Consider the following 14,690-nt stretch of genomic DNA (forward strand, 5'->3'; position numbering starts at 1 on the left):
CATATACACCCATATAAATACCACAAAAACTACAAATGGTATTAGCCGGCACCTACAATAACAGAAGACCAGATGTAAGTTTTCTCCTCTCTTGTCTGTTAATGACGTCTGTTGCATTTAGATACACGCCTAAACAACACACACTCACAGATTGTTTATTACATGTCCAGGATAAAGCCCAAACAAAGCATGGTATGTTCACTACTTGGAATCCGGCCAGTTACATTCTGTAACGTATGTCTGTTGATTGTACGGGGTTTGGTCAAACCCAAGAAGATAAAAATGAACTTTTATCTGAAATCTGTGCTCATTCTGGTGGAGATCCTGCAAGAACTCTGTCAGTCTGAGACCAGTGCTGCATTGTTTATATGTGCCCTCAATAAATACTTTGACTGTGAACTGAAGATTGCTCTGGACCGTTCCTGGGCTTCCAACAAAAGAATCGGGCTAACAATTATATCAAAACCATGGTGAGATTATAAGAACAGTCAATTCATTGGTAGTTATCGTAAAACACACGAGTATGAGTTATAAGAGAATACATGCTTAAAGGCTACTATGAGACAGTAAGGTCATATGAGATTACCAGGATTAAGTTCACAGCACAGAGAAACAGCTGCAAAGATGCCTGCGCATGAGTCATAGGATAGTCCCTGAAAGCCCCTGATAAGAGTGCTGAAAAGAATGCTTTATGAGCAAAGTGTGCACATGACTCTAATGTGTCTACTGCAGCTTCACACTCAGCAAAATCAACTATTGCTTACAGCTCAAGTCATCACATATCTGCTAGAAAAAATTAGACCACATCACCTCATACTAAGATGATACGACATGGGTACACAACTTTTATCTGAAATTACAGTTGTTATATTTTGCACTAGTTTTTGTTTTGGACATCATAATAACCATAAATATTGGTTATTATAAGAAATAGACTTTCAACTTTCAATACAATTGTCAGCTAGTGACCATCTCTATTCAATTCAATTCAATTCAATTCAATTCAATTTTATTTGTATAGCGCCAAATCACAACAGAAGTTGTCTCAGGACACTTTCCATATAGAGCTGGTACAGACCAAGCTCTTTTATCTACAAAGAAACCAACAATTCCCCCATGAGCAAGCACTTGGCGACAGTGGCGAGGAAAAACTTCCTTTTAACAGGCAGAAACCTCGAGCAGAACCAGACTCTGGGTGGGCAGCCATCAGCCTCGACCGGTTGGGTGAGAGAGGAAGAGCAAGAGAGGGAGAGTGAGACAGACAGACAGAGACAGACAGACAGACAGACAGACAGACAGAAATGCAGTCAGAGAGAGAGAGAGAGAGAGAGAGAGAGAGACAGAGAGACAGAGAGACGGACATGCAATCACAGTAACAGTGACAGTGGATGTAATAATAGCAGTAGCAGTTGAAGTGGATGTCAGGCAGGGCCAAGGCAGGAGACGCAGCTGCAATCCACAATCCAGATTCAGCCACTGTCCATGGGAACCTGCAAGACGACAAAGCACAGAGACTCCGGGGAAGGAGCCAAGTTAGTAACACACCGTGGTAGGACATGAAAGCGTGCGGATGGAGAGGGACAGAAGGACAGAGGAGCTTGGTGTATCTTTGGATGTCCCCCGACAGTCTAATCCTATAGCAGCATAACTAGGGGCTGGTCCAGGACAAGCCTGAGCCAGCCCTAACTATAAGCTTTATCAAAAAGGAAAGTTTTAAGCCTACTCTTAAATGTAGAGAAAGTGTCTGCCTCCCGGACAAAGACTGGAAGATGGTTCCACAGGAGAGGAGCTTGATAGCTAAATGCTCTGACTCCTCTTCTGCTTTTTGAGACTTTAGGAACCATAAGTAGACCTGCATTCTGGGAACGCAGTGTTCAAGTAGGGCAATAAGGTACTATGAGCTCTTTAAGATAAGAAGGTGCCTGGCCATTTATGGCTTTGTAAGTAAGGAGGAGAATTTTAAACTCTATTCTAAACTTTACAGGGAGCCAGTGCAGAGTGGCGAGTATTGGAGAAATATGATCTCTCTTCCTGGTTTTTGTCAGAACACGTGCTGCAGCGTTCTGGAGCAACTGGAGAATATTCAGCAACGAATTTGGGCTGCCTGATAGTAAGGAATTGCAATAATCCAGCCTGGAGGTTACGAATGCATGGACTAGTTTTTCTGCATCATTTTGAGACAAAATATGCCTGATTTTTGCGGTATTACGTAGGTGAAAAAAGGCAGTCCTTGAAATTTGTTTTACATGGGAGTGAAAGGACATGTCTTGGTCAAAGATGACTCCCAGATTCTTTACAGTGGTGCTGGAGGCTTTCTAAGATGTTTAGGGCCTACTACTATAACTTCAGTTTTGTCTGAGTTTAGCATCAGAAAATTGCAGGTCATCCAGGTCTTTATGTCATGAAGACATGCTTGTAGTCTAGTTAACTGACTGGTTTCTTCCGGCTTCATTGATAAATATAGCTGGGTATCATCTGCATAGCAATGAAAATTTATTGAGTGCTTCCTGATAATCTTACCTAAAGGAAGCATATATAAGGTGAATAGAATTGGTCCAAGCACAGAACCGTGCGGAACTCCATAGCTGACTTTAGTGAGCACAGAGGAGTCATCATTAACGCGTACAAACTGAGAGCGATCTGACAAGTAGGATTTAAACCAGCTTAGCGCAGTTCCCTTAATGCCAACGAAATGTTCCAGTGTCTGCAATAGGATGCCATGGTCAATGGTGTCAAATGCAGCACTAAGATCCAATAAGACTAGTACAGAGACAAATCCTTTATCAGATGCAATTAGAAGGTCATTTGTAACTTTAACCAGTGCTGTCTCTGTGCTATGATGCACTCTAAATCCTGACTGGAAATCCTCGAATAAACTATTATTGTTTAGAAAGTCGCACAGCTGATTGGCAACTGCTTTCTCAAGAGAGAAAGGGAAGGTTGGATATTGGTCTATAGTTGGCTAAAACCCCTGGATCAAGAGTAGGCTTTTTCAGTAGCAGTTTTATCACAGCTACTTTAAAGGACTGTGGTACGTAGCCTGTTGATAAAGAGAGATTGATCATGTCTAATACTGAAGAGTCAATTAGAGGTAATACTTCTTTAAACAGCTTAGTCGGGATAGGATCTAAAATACAGGTAGATGATTTTGATGATGAAATTATTGAAATTAGTTGGTGAAGGTCAACAGGAGTAAAACAGTCTAAAACTGCGACAGACTGAGCAACAGTTTCTACGGTTTCTGTGTTTGAAGACAAAACAGTACCTGTTGACGGCAGGAGCCGATGAATTCTGTCTCTAATAGTTAGAATTTTATCATTAAAGAAGCTCATGAAGTCATTACTGTTCAGAGCTAAAGGAATACATGGTTCAATAGAATTATGGCTCTCTGTCAGCCTGGCTACAGTGCTGAAGAGAAACCTGGGATTGTTCTTATTTTCCTCTATTAGTGCAGAGTAATAGGCTGCCCTGGCACTGCGGAGGGCTTTCCTGTATATTTTAAGACTGTCTTGCCAGGCGGACCGAAATTCTTCCAAATTGGTAGAACGCCATTTCCTTTCTATTCTCCGTGAAGTTTGCTTTAATTTGCGGGTTTGAGGAGTATACCATGGAGCTAACCTCCTCTGTTTAATTTTCTTCTTTTTTAGGGGAGCAACAGAGTCAAGTGTCATACGCAACGATCCTGTAGCACTATCAACCAGGTAGTCAATCTGGGAGGGACTAAGGTTAGCATAAGACTCCTCTGTTGTATTGAGACATGGCATTGAATTAAATGCTGATGGGATCATATCCTTAAATTTAGCTACAGCACTATCAGACAGGAGTCTGGTATAAGAATTTTTGCCTACTGGCTGGTAGTCTGGTAATATGAATTCGAAAGTTATTAAATGATGGTCTGATAAAAGAGGATTCTGTGAGGAGACTATTAAGTCTTTGATTTCAATGCCATATGTCAGAACAAGGTCGAGGGTGTGGTTAAAACAGTCAGTCGGTTCATGTACATTCTGGCGGAAGCCAACTGAGTCTAATACTGAGATAAATGCAGTGCTAAGGCTGTCATTATCAACGTCGACATGTACATTAAAGTAACCTACAATAATTACTTTATCTGCTTCAAGGACTAAACTTGATAGAAACTCCGAGAACTCTATCAGGTCTTAGCTGTAATTTCTCCAGGGAACTTGTTGAAGCATCACCACACCTCCAGACTGGTTAGAGCCATGACTAAAAATCCTGTCTCCCTACTGATTAGTCTAAAAAGTCATGTCACAACATTAGAATGTCCTTCACACCCCTAACATTCAAGACACCACATGAAATTTTAACATTTAGCATTAACACTATACCAAAAAAGCAAACTGCATGTCAGGATTGGCAGTGTATTCCTGCCAGTTCCCCCTTTTTTTGTGTCCCCTCCCTTGTGTTTTGTGTGTCTTCTCCCTCTCACTCTCTGGCTACATTTACACGTAGCAGGGTATTTTGGAAAACGGATATTTTGGCCCCTCGGTTTTCAAAAACAACATCGTGCACACAACATTGTTTTCAAAAATGTTGTCGTTTACATGAACCCGAATAAATACGCCATCGAGCGCCATCATAACTATGCCAAACCTATGGGCGCGAGTGTAAACATAGGTTGCTCACATGATGTTAAGTATTTTCAGTTGCATGTTGTGACGTTTCAGAACCTAAAACGCTGTTTAACCCTGTTTACATGCCAACACGTATCCGCCGTTTTCAGAAATCTCCACTTTTGACGGAGTTTTTAAAAATTATTGTTTTCCTTGAAAAAAACTCTTTGTGTGAACGAGAGGCCAAACCATATGAAAACATATGCGTTTTCCCTAAGTGTAAACGTAGCCTCTGTCTGTGTGTATGCTGAACTGGGCATGGCTCACCTGCCCCTACTGCTGCCTGCCCACCTGCACACCTGAGGCTCATCAAATCATCAGCCCACACAGTATATAACCCTGGTTTTTCACTCTAGTCTTTGCCAGATTGCTTGTTATCCTCTGTGGTACTTTGTCTTGGCTCCTTTTTGCTCTTGTTAAAGTTTTGGCTCCATGCTCTCTCCTTGAATTGACACCTGTATTTTGTCTCCACAAGAGGAAACCACGAGCCTCTCACCACTTGGATTACTTGCCAAAAATCAGGTGTCTTTCTCTGGTCTGTCGCCATCTGCCCACCTGCTCTGACCGCCCAGCCTAGCTCTTCAGGATTGCACATTTATTCTGACTGTACAAGCTATAATTAACTGTTTTTGTGTTGATTGCTGCCAAACATTCTGCTTTTGGTTTCAGTTACATCCTGATATTATGACACTGCAAATATAACAGTCCTCTAACTGTCCTTAAGATTGCTGTTCTCTTTGCAAAGTCAGTTGTTTTGTTTCTCTAGGTCCTCTAGGCTTTCTTTTTGCAAATCTGTTGCCTCCTCTATGTTGAACTGGACTGCCTTCGCTAAGCTAGCAATTACGGTGCTGCTTTGTTGTTTGTTCACTTGGTCAGCCAATTCCTTTTCCACTCTCTTTTTAAGGCTTAAACTGCATCATTCAACCTGGCATCATTAGTCTACACAGATCACATACAAAACATATACCTTGAATTGGCCTTAAATGTAGCCATACACGTGGGGAGGAAACTCAAAGCTCCTGCTTCTCATACTTTGTATATGCCTGATGTGTGAGTTCATGCTTGTGCACATGGAACATAACAAGGAAAAACTAAGAAAAGCACATTCTTTCTGGTGCCACGCCTAAGATGCACACATTGTACATTTCCATTTGTTTGGTTCTTTACACTTACTTAGGTCACATTTTGTGTGTTTTAGTCTTGTCTTGAAAATGAATGCTTTGAATATACATGCTGCTCTGTTAAATATATCACTGGAGTGAATGCTGCCAACCTACAGGTGCTGGTCATAAAATTAGAATATCATGGAAAAGTTGATTTATTTCAGTAATTCCATTCAAGAAGTGAAACTTGTATATTATATTCATTCATTACACACAGACTGATATATTTCAAATGTTTAGTTCTTTAATTTTGATGATTTTAACTAATGAAAATCCAAATTTCAGTATCTCAGAAAACTAGAATATCACTTAAGACTGATACAAAAAAAGGATTTCTAAAAATGTTGTCCAACTGAAAAGTATAAACATGAAAAGTATGAGCATGTACAGCACTCAATACTTAGTTGGGGCTCCTTTTGCCTGAATTACTGCAGCAATGCGGCGTGGCATGGAGTCGATCAGGCTGTGGCACTGCTCAGGTGTTATGAGAGCCCAGGTTGCTTTGATGGTGGCCTTCAGGGGCCCGTTTCACAAAGGAGGTTCAACAAACTCTGAGTCTAATCCTGAACCTCGAGTTGATCTAGCCTGAGATAGGAAACTCAGAGTTTCCAGTTTCAGAACAGGTGATTTGGTTTAGTTCAATCAACTCAGAGTAAGTTAACTCAGAGTTAAGCGCGTGCACCACGACTATAAAAAGGCAACATCAATGGAGCCCCGATTCGACGAGTCACCATGGCAACGGGGAAGAGGAGGGCTGCGTTTTTTACCGCTCTGGAGCTAGAAATCTTAATGCGCTCATATAGCGAGTTTCAACACGTTTTTAGAAAAAAGTGCAACACCGCTGCAACCGCAAAAGAGAGAGAGACGGCGTGGGAAAACTTTGCTGCTCGGGTCAGTGGCTGAGTTTAAATGCAGTCCTTTGCAATCACACTAATATTACAGGGGAAAACTGCTTGAATGGTAGCTCATTAATTTATTTCATGGAGGTGCAATCCTGCGGGGGAGAAGCGCACTTGGCAGCAGCTTAAGATGAAATATAAAAACATTGTTCAAACAGGTAAGACCTCGGCATAATTAAATAGGGGTACCTCATTTTGATCATGTTTTACATTGTAAAGTAAATATTAAGTGGCTGTTGTTTTATCCCCAACATAATGCTGTTTTCACACACATAAATGTCTTCTCATCTATATCATATTCTGTTAAATAATTAAGCCTATTTAAACTAACACAGACTTCTGCTCAGCCAACAGAAAGAAGGCAGATGCCCGCAAAACGGGTGGCGGCCCAGCACCGCCACCTCTAACGGAGGCAGAGGAGCTGGCCCTAAGCCACAATTTAGGAAGGCCAGTGGCTGAGGGAATCCCTGGAGGGAGCTCATCTTCAGAGCTTACCCCCCAAGACACAAGTGCCTTTATAAAATGTAATATGCCTAGGCCTATATATCTCTTTTAAGCCTATTCATAAAAATATTTATTTCCCCCCTTTTTTTTTTTTTTTTGTCCCAACAGATTCTGATGGTGCTATCTGCCTGGTGGAGCCATCTAATGCCACAACAGACCTTGTGACTTTAAGTAGGCAATACTCCAAAGATTTTGCCAAGTGGTAGTTTAAGTATACTGAAACATATCACTCATCTAGGATGAAGAGCACGAGGGAACCGTGTCTGCTGCCTTTACAGAGGGGGATCCAGAAAGGCCTATGGAGGTAACATCTTGATATGTTACTGATAGTTCTCTTCCCATTTACATTTCTTAACATTCTGGTGGAATATAGAGTGTGACATTTAGCCTACACTGAAGCATTAACACATTCTCATCCTCTTTAACAGGGCATGGCTGGGCAGCAGCAGGAGAGTCCCTCAACTTCCACTGCACAGATTGACACAGTAAGATGGATGTTCAGTAAACACCAGAGGTTCATTCTGTGGAATTCATGTGCAACTGTATAATTTAATGTCCTCCTTATGTATTCCCAGTTACCAGTAAAAGAGATTTATAAAATTCACCTGCTGAAAAAAATCCAAAAAACCAACAAAGAAATGCAATACTTGGACTGCCAGATTAGGAGGGCAGATTTAGAAATTGAAATACTGGAACACAAATTAGAGGTGGGTGCATGGTCACAGGTGAATTATGTTAATTATGTTAACTATTGGAACATTAACTAATCTAGCTCTTTTATTTGTAGGAAATAAAGAAGACCAAATGAAGTGTGTATTGTGTCTTTATTTGACTGCTGTGGTGGTGGTGGTGGTGACTCAATCTCTGAAATGACTATGGCATATGGTGTCTCTGACTGCTCTGCTGTCCTGCATAGCTGGCAGGTGGATGGGGTCATCATCAGGGTCTTCAATTTGTAGGGCAGGGTGTTTCCTCTAATAGTGGCAATATTATGAAGAACAACACATGCCACAATGATATCACAGGCCCTCTCAGGGGTCACCCTGAGGTGACGTAGGCACTGGAAACGGGCTTTCAGCAGGCCTATGGTCATCTCCACCCGGGCTCTTGTCCTGCAGTGAGCCCGGTTGAAGTTCTGTTGGGGGCCTGGTTCAGGGTCAGGGTAAGGAGTCAGCAGCCTGGGTTGGCATGGGTCACCTCTGTCACCCAGCAGAAGGCCATCAAACTCTCCTGTAATGTGTAGGGGACACATAAGAGTATATTAAAGGAGGGAGACAGGTGAATTATATTGTGCAAATCTTTAGGCTGCTTACCACGTTGCAGTCTGCTGCTCAGGTTAGACTCATGATGAATCCTTGAGTCATGAACAGACCCAGGCCACTTGGCCTCCACATTGGAAATTAAGTATGCAGCATCACATACGATCTTGACAGTGCAGAGAATGACAGATGTTGAATTATGATGCAGTCTTTAACATTTTGAAACAGTAGTCAATCTACATGTACCTGCACATTTATGCTGTGAATGGACTTCCTATTCACATAATCTGCTTCATTATGCAAGGGAGCTGTGATGGGGATGTGTGTGCCATCTATGCAGCCAATCACACTGGGGAATCCTAAAAGAAATTAAAATTATTAATCCCATTCTGAGATTGCAGCACAATGTCATTAATGGAATATAATTTAAAATTCATTTGGATCTCTGCATCATTCACCTGCAATCCTGTGGAACTCCTCCTTGATGACTCTGACAGGTTTATGTCCAGGGAAAACCACGAAGATGGGTAATAGCCGTTTCACGGCGAGGCAAACTTTTCTGACCACCCTGCATACAGTTGCCTTACTTAAGTGCTCTGCATCTCCGATGTTATACAAAAAACTCCCATTTGCAAAGAAACGCAGCGCAACACACAATATCTGCTGGGATGTGAGAGCATGACTACGGCTGGTAATGTTGCAGATATAAGGACGGATTAGGTTGTTTATGTAGGTGATGGACTGCGACGTGAAACGGTACCGTTCAAAAAGATAATTTTTGAATTATCTTCAAAAAGATAATTGCTCTTCCTCTCTCACCCAACCGGTCGAGGCAGATGGCCGCCCACCCAGAGTCTGGTTCTGCTCGAGGTTTCTGCCTGTTAAAAGGAAGTTTTTCCTCGCCACTGTCGCCAAGTGCTTGCTCATGGGGGAATTGTTGGTTTCTTTGTAGATAAAAGAGCTTGGTCTGTACCAGCTCTATATGGAAAGTGTCCTGAGACAACTTCTGTTGTGATTTGGCGCTATACAAATAAAATTGAATTGAATTGAATAATTGTCTGGAAATGCCAGAACATCTATGCGTGGTCTGATAACCATCTCCCGACGAATATTTAATTCCCTGCGCAGTAATGCTGCACCTTCATCCACGGGATCGTTGTCAAAAGGGCATGCCATGGTGGAAAAGTGGACTTCTCATATACGCCGACTGGCTGATTTTTTTTTTTAAATAACAGACGGCAGAACTATGTTATGCCAAAACTCGCCTGCTGACTGAATGAATGAGGAAATCAAAAAACGTGTGGCTGACAGAGGGCGGAGACAGAGAGAAACTCGAGGTTCATTGAGAAAAACCTGGTCCCGACCAGGTTAGGTTCATAGAGTCTGTTACCATGGTAACTGACCGAGAGTTTAAGTTACCTCTCTCTGTGAAACAGGCTAGAGTTACCCCTCCTCCTCTGGTTTGAGTTACCTCCCTTTGTGAAACGGAAAACTCCGAGTTTCCTTCATTTCAGGCTTAACAAACTCAGAGTTTTCACTAAACCAGCTTTGTGAAACGGGCCCCTGCTCTTCTGTGTTGTTGAGTCTGGCATCTCGCATCTTCCTCTTCACAATACCCCATAGATTTTCTATGGGGTTAAGGTTAGGGGAGTTTGCTAGCCAATCAAGAACAGGGATACCATGGTCCTTAAAGCAGGTACTGGTAGCTTTGGCACTGTGAGCAGGTGCCAAGTCCTGTTGAAAAATGAAATCTGCATCTCCATAAAGTTGGTCAGCAGCAGGAAGCATGAAGTGCTCCAAAACTTCCTGATAGACAGCTGCATTGACCTTGGACCTAAGGAAACACAGTGGACCAACACCAGCAGATGACATGGCACCCCAAACCATCACTGACTGTGGAAACATGACACTCGACCTCAGGCAACGTGGTCTGTACCTCTCCTCTCTTCCTCCAGACTCTGGGACCTTGATTACCAAAGGACATGCAAAATTTACTTTCATCCGAGAACATGACTTTGGACCATTCAGCAGCAGTCCAGTCCTTTTTGAACTTTAGCCCAGGTGAGAGGCTTCTGACGCTGTCTCTTGTTCAAGAGTGGCTTGACACAAGGAATGCGACAGCTGAAACCCATGTCTTGCATACGTCTGTGAGTGGTGGTTCTTGAAGCACTGACTCCAACTGCAGTCCACTCTTTGTGAATTTCCCCTGCAGTTTTGAATGGGTTTTGTCTCACTATCCTCTCCAGGGTGCGGTTATCCCTATTGCTTGTACACTTTTTTCTACCACATCTTTTCCTTCCCTTTGCCTTTCTACTAATGTGCTTGGACACAGAGCTCTGTGAACATCCATCCTCTTTAGCAATGACCTTTAGGGACTTGCCCTCCTTGTGCAAGGTGTCAATGATCGTCTTTTGGACAACTGTCAGGTCAGCAGTCTTCCCCATGATTGTGTAGCTTACAGAACTAGACTGAGAGACCATTTAAAGGCCTTTGCAGGTGTTTTGAGTTAATTAGCTGATTAGAGTGTGGCACCAGATATCTTCAATATTGACCTTTTCCACAGAATTCTAATTTTCTGAGATACTCAATTGGGGGTTTTCATTAGTTGTCCGGTATAATCATCAATATTAAAAGAAGTAAATACTTGAAATATGTCAGTCTGTGTCAAATTAATGTATACATTATACAAGTTTCACTTTTTGAATGGAATTACTGAAAAAAATCAACTTTTCCATGATATTCTAATTTTATGACCAGCACCTGTATACTATTCAGAACTCCAAAACTCTTCAACCTCTGCTATTAATGATTATTTGGTTTGAAGTCGTTAATTTAATTATTAATCAGTTACAAATTGATAGTTTAGTATTTGATCAGACTTAATTAACTGGTTATCAATTGTCGAGGTGAGTTGAATGAAAAATAATTTTATTTTATATTTAATAGAAAACTCGATGCTAGATATTTGGTGAATTATGAAACGTAACATACCACAAATACCCAAACTGTTGAGCAGCTGAAATCATACATGAAGCAAGAATGGGAAAACGTCCCACTTTCACAATTACAGCAGTTGATCTCAGTTTCCCAATGAGTGTTGCAAAAATGGTAAACATGACCCTGTCCCAGCTTTTTATTGAAAAGTGTTGCATCAAATTCTAAATGAGGAGATAATTTTCCAAAACAGATTCTCAGTTTGAACATTTGCTATGTTGTCTTTAGGTTGTCTTTTCAATGAAATGTGAATGCATTTTGATGTAGGCCACCTGTATTAATTATCTAGCAATACAATCATTTATTATTCTTAGGGGCCGTATTTTGCACTGTGAATATGTTCACTCTTAATTGTCTATGTACATTAGGTGATAGTACCTCTGTACATTTTTCTATAGTGGTATTGCAACTTCAACGTAAAGATCTGAGTACTTCTTCGGTTCGCAAGCTCCGAGTCGGTGCGTTGAGGCTCCGAGAGGACGTGATAAAGGTATGCCCAGTAGATGGCGGTAATACAACTGTTAACACTACCAATTTAACGCAGAAGAAGATCACGAACTAGAGCAACTCGGCTACTGGAATTCGCCATCGTTTATTGATCATCATGCCAGTGTAAAAAGGAAATAAAACAACCACCTTGTTGCGAAACGGAGCCTTTAACATGGCAGGCGAGGAGGAGAGGGGGGTGGTCCGTGTCAAAGTCAAGGTAGGATGATGAAGGTAACAAATAGTCTGCCAGCGTCTGCTAGTTAGCTAGCAACCCCGATGTCCTGTTTATAGCATTGTCTGCTTAATGTTTGCTAGCTGTCTGTCAAAAACAAACTGCAGTATTACAAGTCGAAAAAAAAAAAATACCTGTGACATTAGCTTTAGAACAGTGTGTTTGTAGAGAGCGAGTCTGTCCCATGGCTACCCGCCAATCCATTTTGTTTATTGTCAGCAATGTTTGTTGTCATTGATTGCAATGTATGGCAGCTGGACGTGCTAATCACTTCTTCCTATCACCGTATTCTTCGACTGTAACAGTGAGTTAGAACTGACACTTTCACAATGTTCTGTTAAAACCATCATTAGCAAAGCAAGGGCTAAAACCAAAGCAGCGTACTCTCATAGCGTTGAGCTGACGTCACCTGCCTGATCAGCAAACGTCTGCGCGTGGACAATTTCTTTTCCAAGGATGGCGAAGCCATGGATGGCCATACTCTGGCTCTGATCGACAAGTATGCTCTACCTTCGTTGATTGGGTTGGTTCATGTTTAGCATGGGGAGTGACGATTGGTTAGGGTTAGGGGAAAAATATCTATGGAAGCTAATCACAGGCAGAGTAGGACGGGCATTGCCTTCGCCATCCTAGGAAAAAATATATTTCGTCCCGTGCACACACGAGACGTCACGTTATCTGAAACAGGAATTTTTATGATCGCTGATTCGGAAACTCATATTTTATTGACTCAATTTACTACATTTTGCAAACGGTGAAAAAGGGTCAAATCAAATGAGAATGTATTTTACAAATAACCATAAGACAAACTACATATGGTGCTTTCTCAATAGTGTGCTGTGTATACTACAGCGAGGCAATAATTAAATATTATCATTTATCAACCTTCAGCAGAACTGTGACAATGTAAATTTTAACATTCTACAAATTTTTGTTGTCCAAATGAACAATTTTGAGCAAGCAAGTTAATCAAATTTATAATATAATAAGAAAATCAAGATATTTATTTGTTTTACACATAGCTTATGAAGGGTTTTATTATTAATTGCTCTGAACATTTGTTTGGGTATTTTACATGTCCCGTGAATATTCTCATTCATCCAGGTCATTGTAAGTTTCAGGGCATTCAATCGTTCGCAACTGGACTTTGTCAGTTTGTCTTGGAAGACAGCTGTCCTATCTAGTCTGATGAGAGGCGAAACGTCTTCCAAGACAAACTGACAAAGTCCAGTTGCGAACGATTGAATGCCCTGAAGCCTACTTTATATGTCGTTTTGTATGCTTTTGCCCTCTACTGATATATTGATAATGGGAAGTCTATATTTTAATAACAGAATTATTTCACTTCACCCAACTTTACTCACAGTTTCTAAGCAAATTATCATTATGTAGTAGGGATCGATTAAAATTAATTAATGTATTTTGAAACACGCTCCTTTGGCTCTGATGCAGCCGTCTCTCCATCCAAAGTCACCACTCTTGGCTGTGTAACAATGTCCCACCCACAGCCCCCACTGATTGGCTACATGACAATCAGTGAGTCAGTGACAGCCAATTGACACTGAAGCCTCTACATGCAGCGCCACAGACAAGGAGAAGCATTGCTCCGGTTATCCAGCAGAGATAAGGCGACAGAGTCAGTCGAAGTTGCAATAAAAACCCTCTATGATGAAGTTTTTAAAACACCACAACCTTATGATTAATTTCAGTGATAACATGCAAGCCCAGAGTTGAAATTTCACCGACCTACTTGTATAATCACATCAAGCATACGACTTTGCAAGATAAATAGTGTCACGCACCAAGTGAACACGACCTGAAGCTCCTTACTTAACAATAATAATAAAAAAAGACATAACGACATACCGGTAGGTAGACTATAGCAAGTATAAGGGAGGGAAAACCTGCTTAATTCCGCTTTTTAGCTCTGGAAATGAAACTGTTCACAACTTCAATAAGGCGTATTTCATGATGACCCACTGCTACGTTATAACTGCCGCAACCGCTTTATAGCTGCGGCCAGACGCACAATAATAATATAGGCCCTTTCGGTTACCGTTACTTCGTGGTAATAATAAATCTCCTAACGTGTCTCAGCCCGTGGGGCGGCTCCTGGTTTATCAATAAACAACACCGGAGGTGATTATAGCCGATAAGTTTAACAGTACTAAACAAACAAGGGCACGTTAGCGGCTAACGTGCCCTTGTTTGTTTACAGTCGCCTCTCCCTCAGCGCTCGTGCTCTCACTACACTATGATGCAGCAACGTAACTACTGGTGTTAAATGATCGTCTTTTTGCCGGTCACTCGTTAAGTCCAGGGATATGAGTCAGGCAGAGAGCACACGTCGGGGAAATTATTCTCAGTGTGTTTTATTTTCAATCAATCGGCTGGCGACCGGTTCAGGGTGTACCCCGCCTCTCGCCCATTGTAGCTGGGATAGGCTCCAGCCCCCCGCAACCCCCGAAAGGGATAGGCTGTATAGATAATGGATGGATGGAAATTTACCGTCGCGTCTA

The 14,690-nt window shown here is 41.7% G+C and overlaps 1 protein-coding gene across 2 annotated transcripts in view; it reads left to right on the top strand.

Annotated features, from left to right (window-relative positions):
- The first annotated feature begins 11,979 nt into the window (after positions 1 to 11,979).
- Positions 11,980 to 14,690, top strand: part of tbc1d25 (TBC1 domain family, member 25) — a 13,552-nt gene continuing 10,841 nt past the window's right edge. Inside the window, exon 1 of one of the 2 annotated variants that reach the window (XM_070967764.1) lies at positions 11,980 to 12,156. In XM_070967764.1, coding sequence (XP_070823865.1) covers positions 12,112 to 12,156 — 45 coding nt within the window. In that variant the 5' untranslated portion in view covers positions 11,980 to 12,111. Of the gene's footprint in view, positions 12,171 to 14,690 lie in introns of both variants that reach the window. The other variant, XM_070967765.1, reaches the window with a different exon arrangement.

The sequence above is a fragment of the Chaetodon trifascialis genome, chromosome 8, assembly GCF_039877785.1.
Source record: "Chaetodon trifascialis isolate fChaTrf1 chromosome 8, fChaTrf1.hap1, whole genome shotgun sequence".
In the NCBI taxonomy this organism is placed as follows: Eukaryota; Metazoa; Chordata; class Actinopteri; order Chaetodontiformes; family Chaetodontidae; genus Chaetodon; species Chaetodon trifascialis.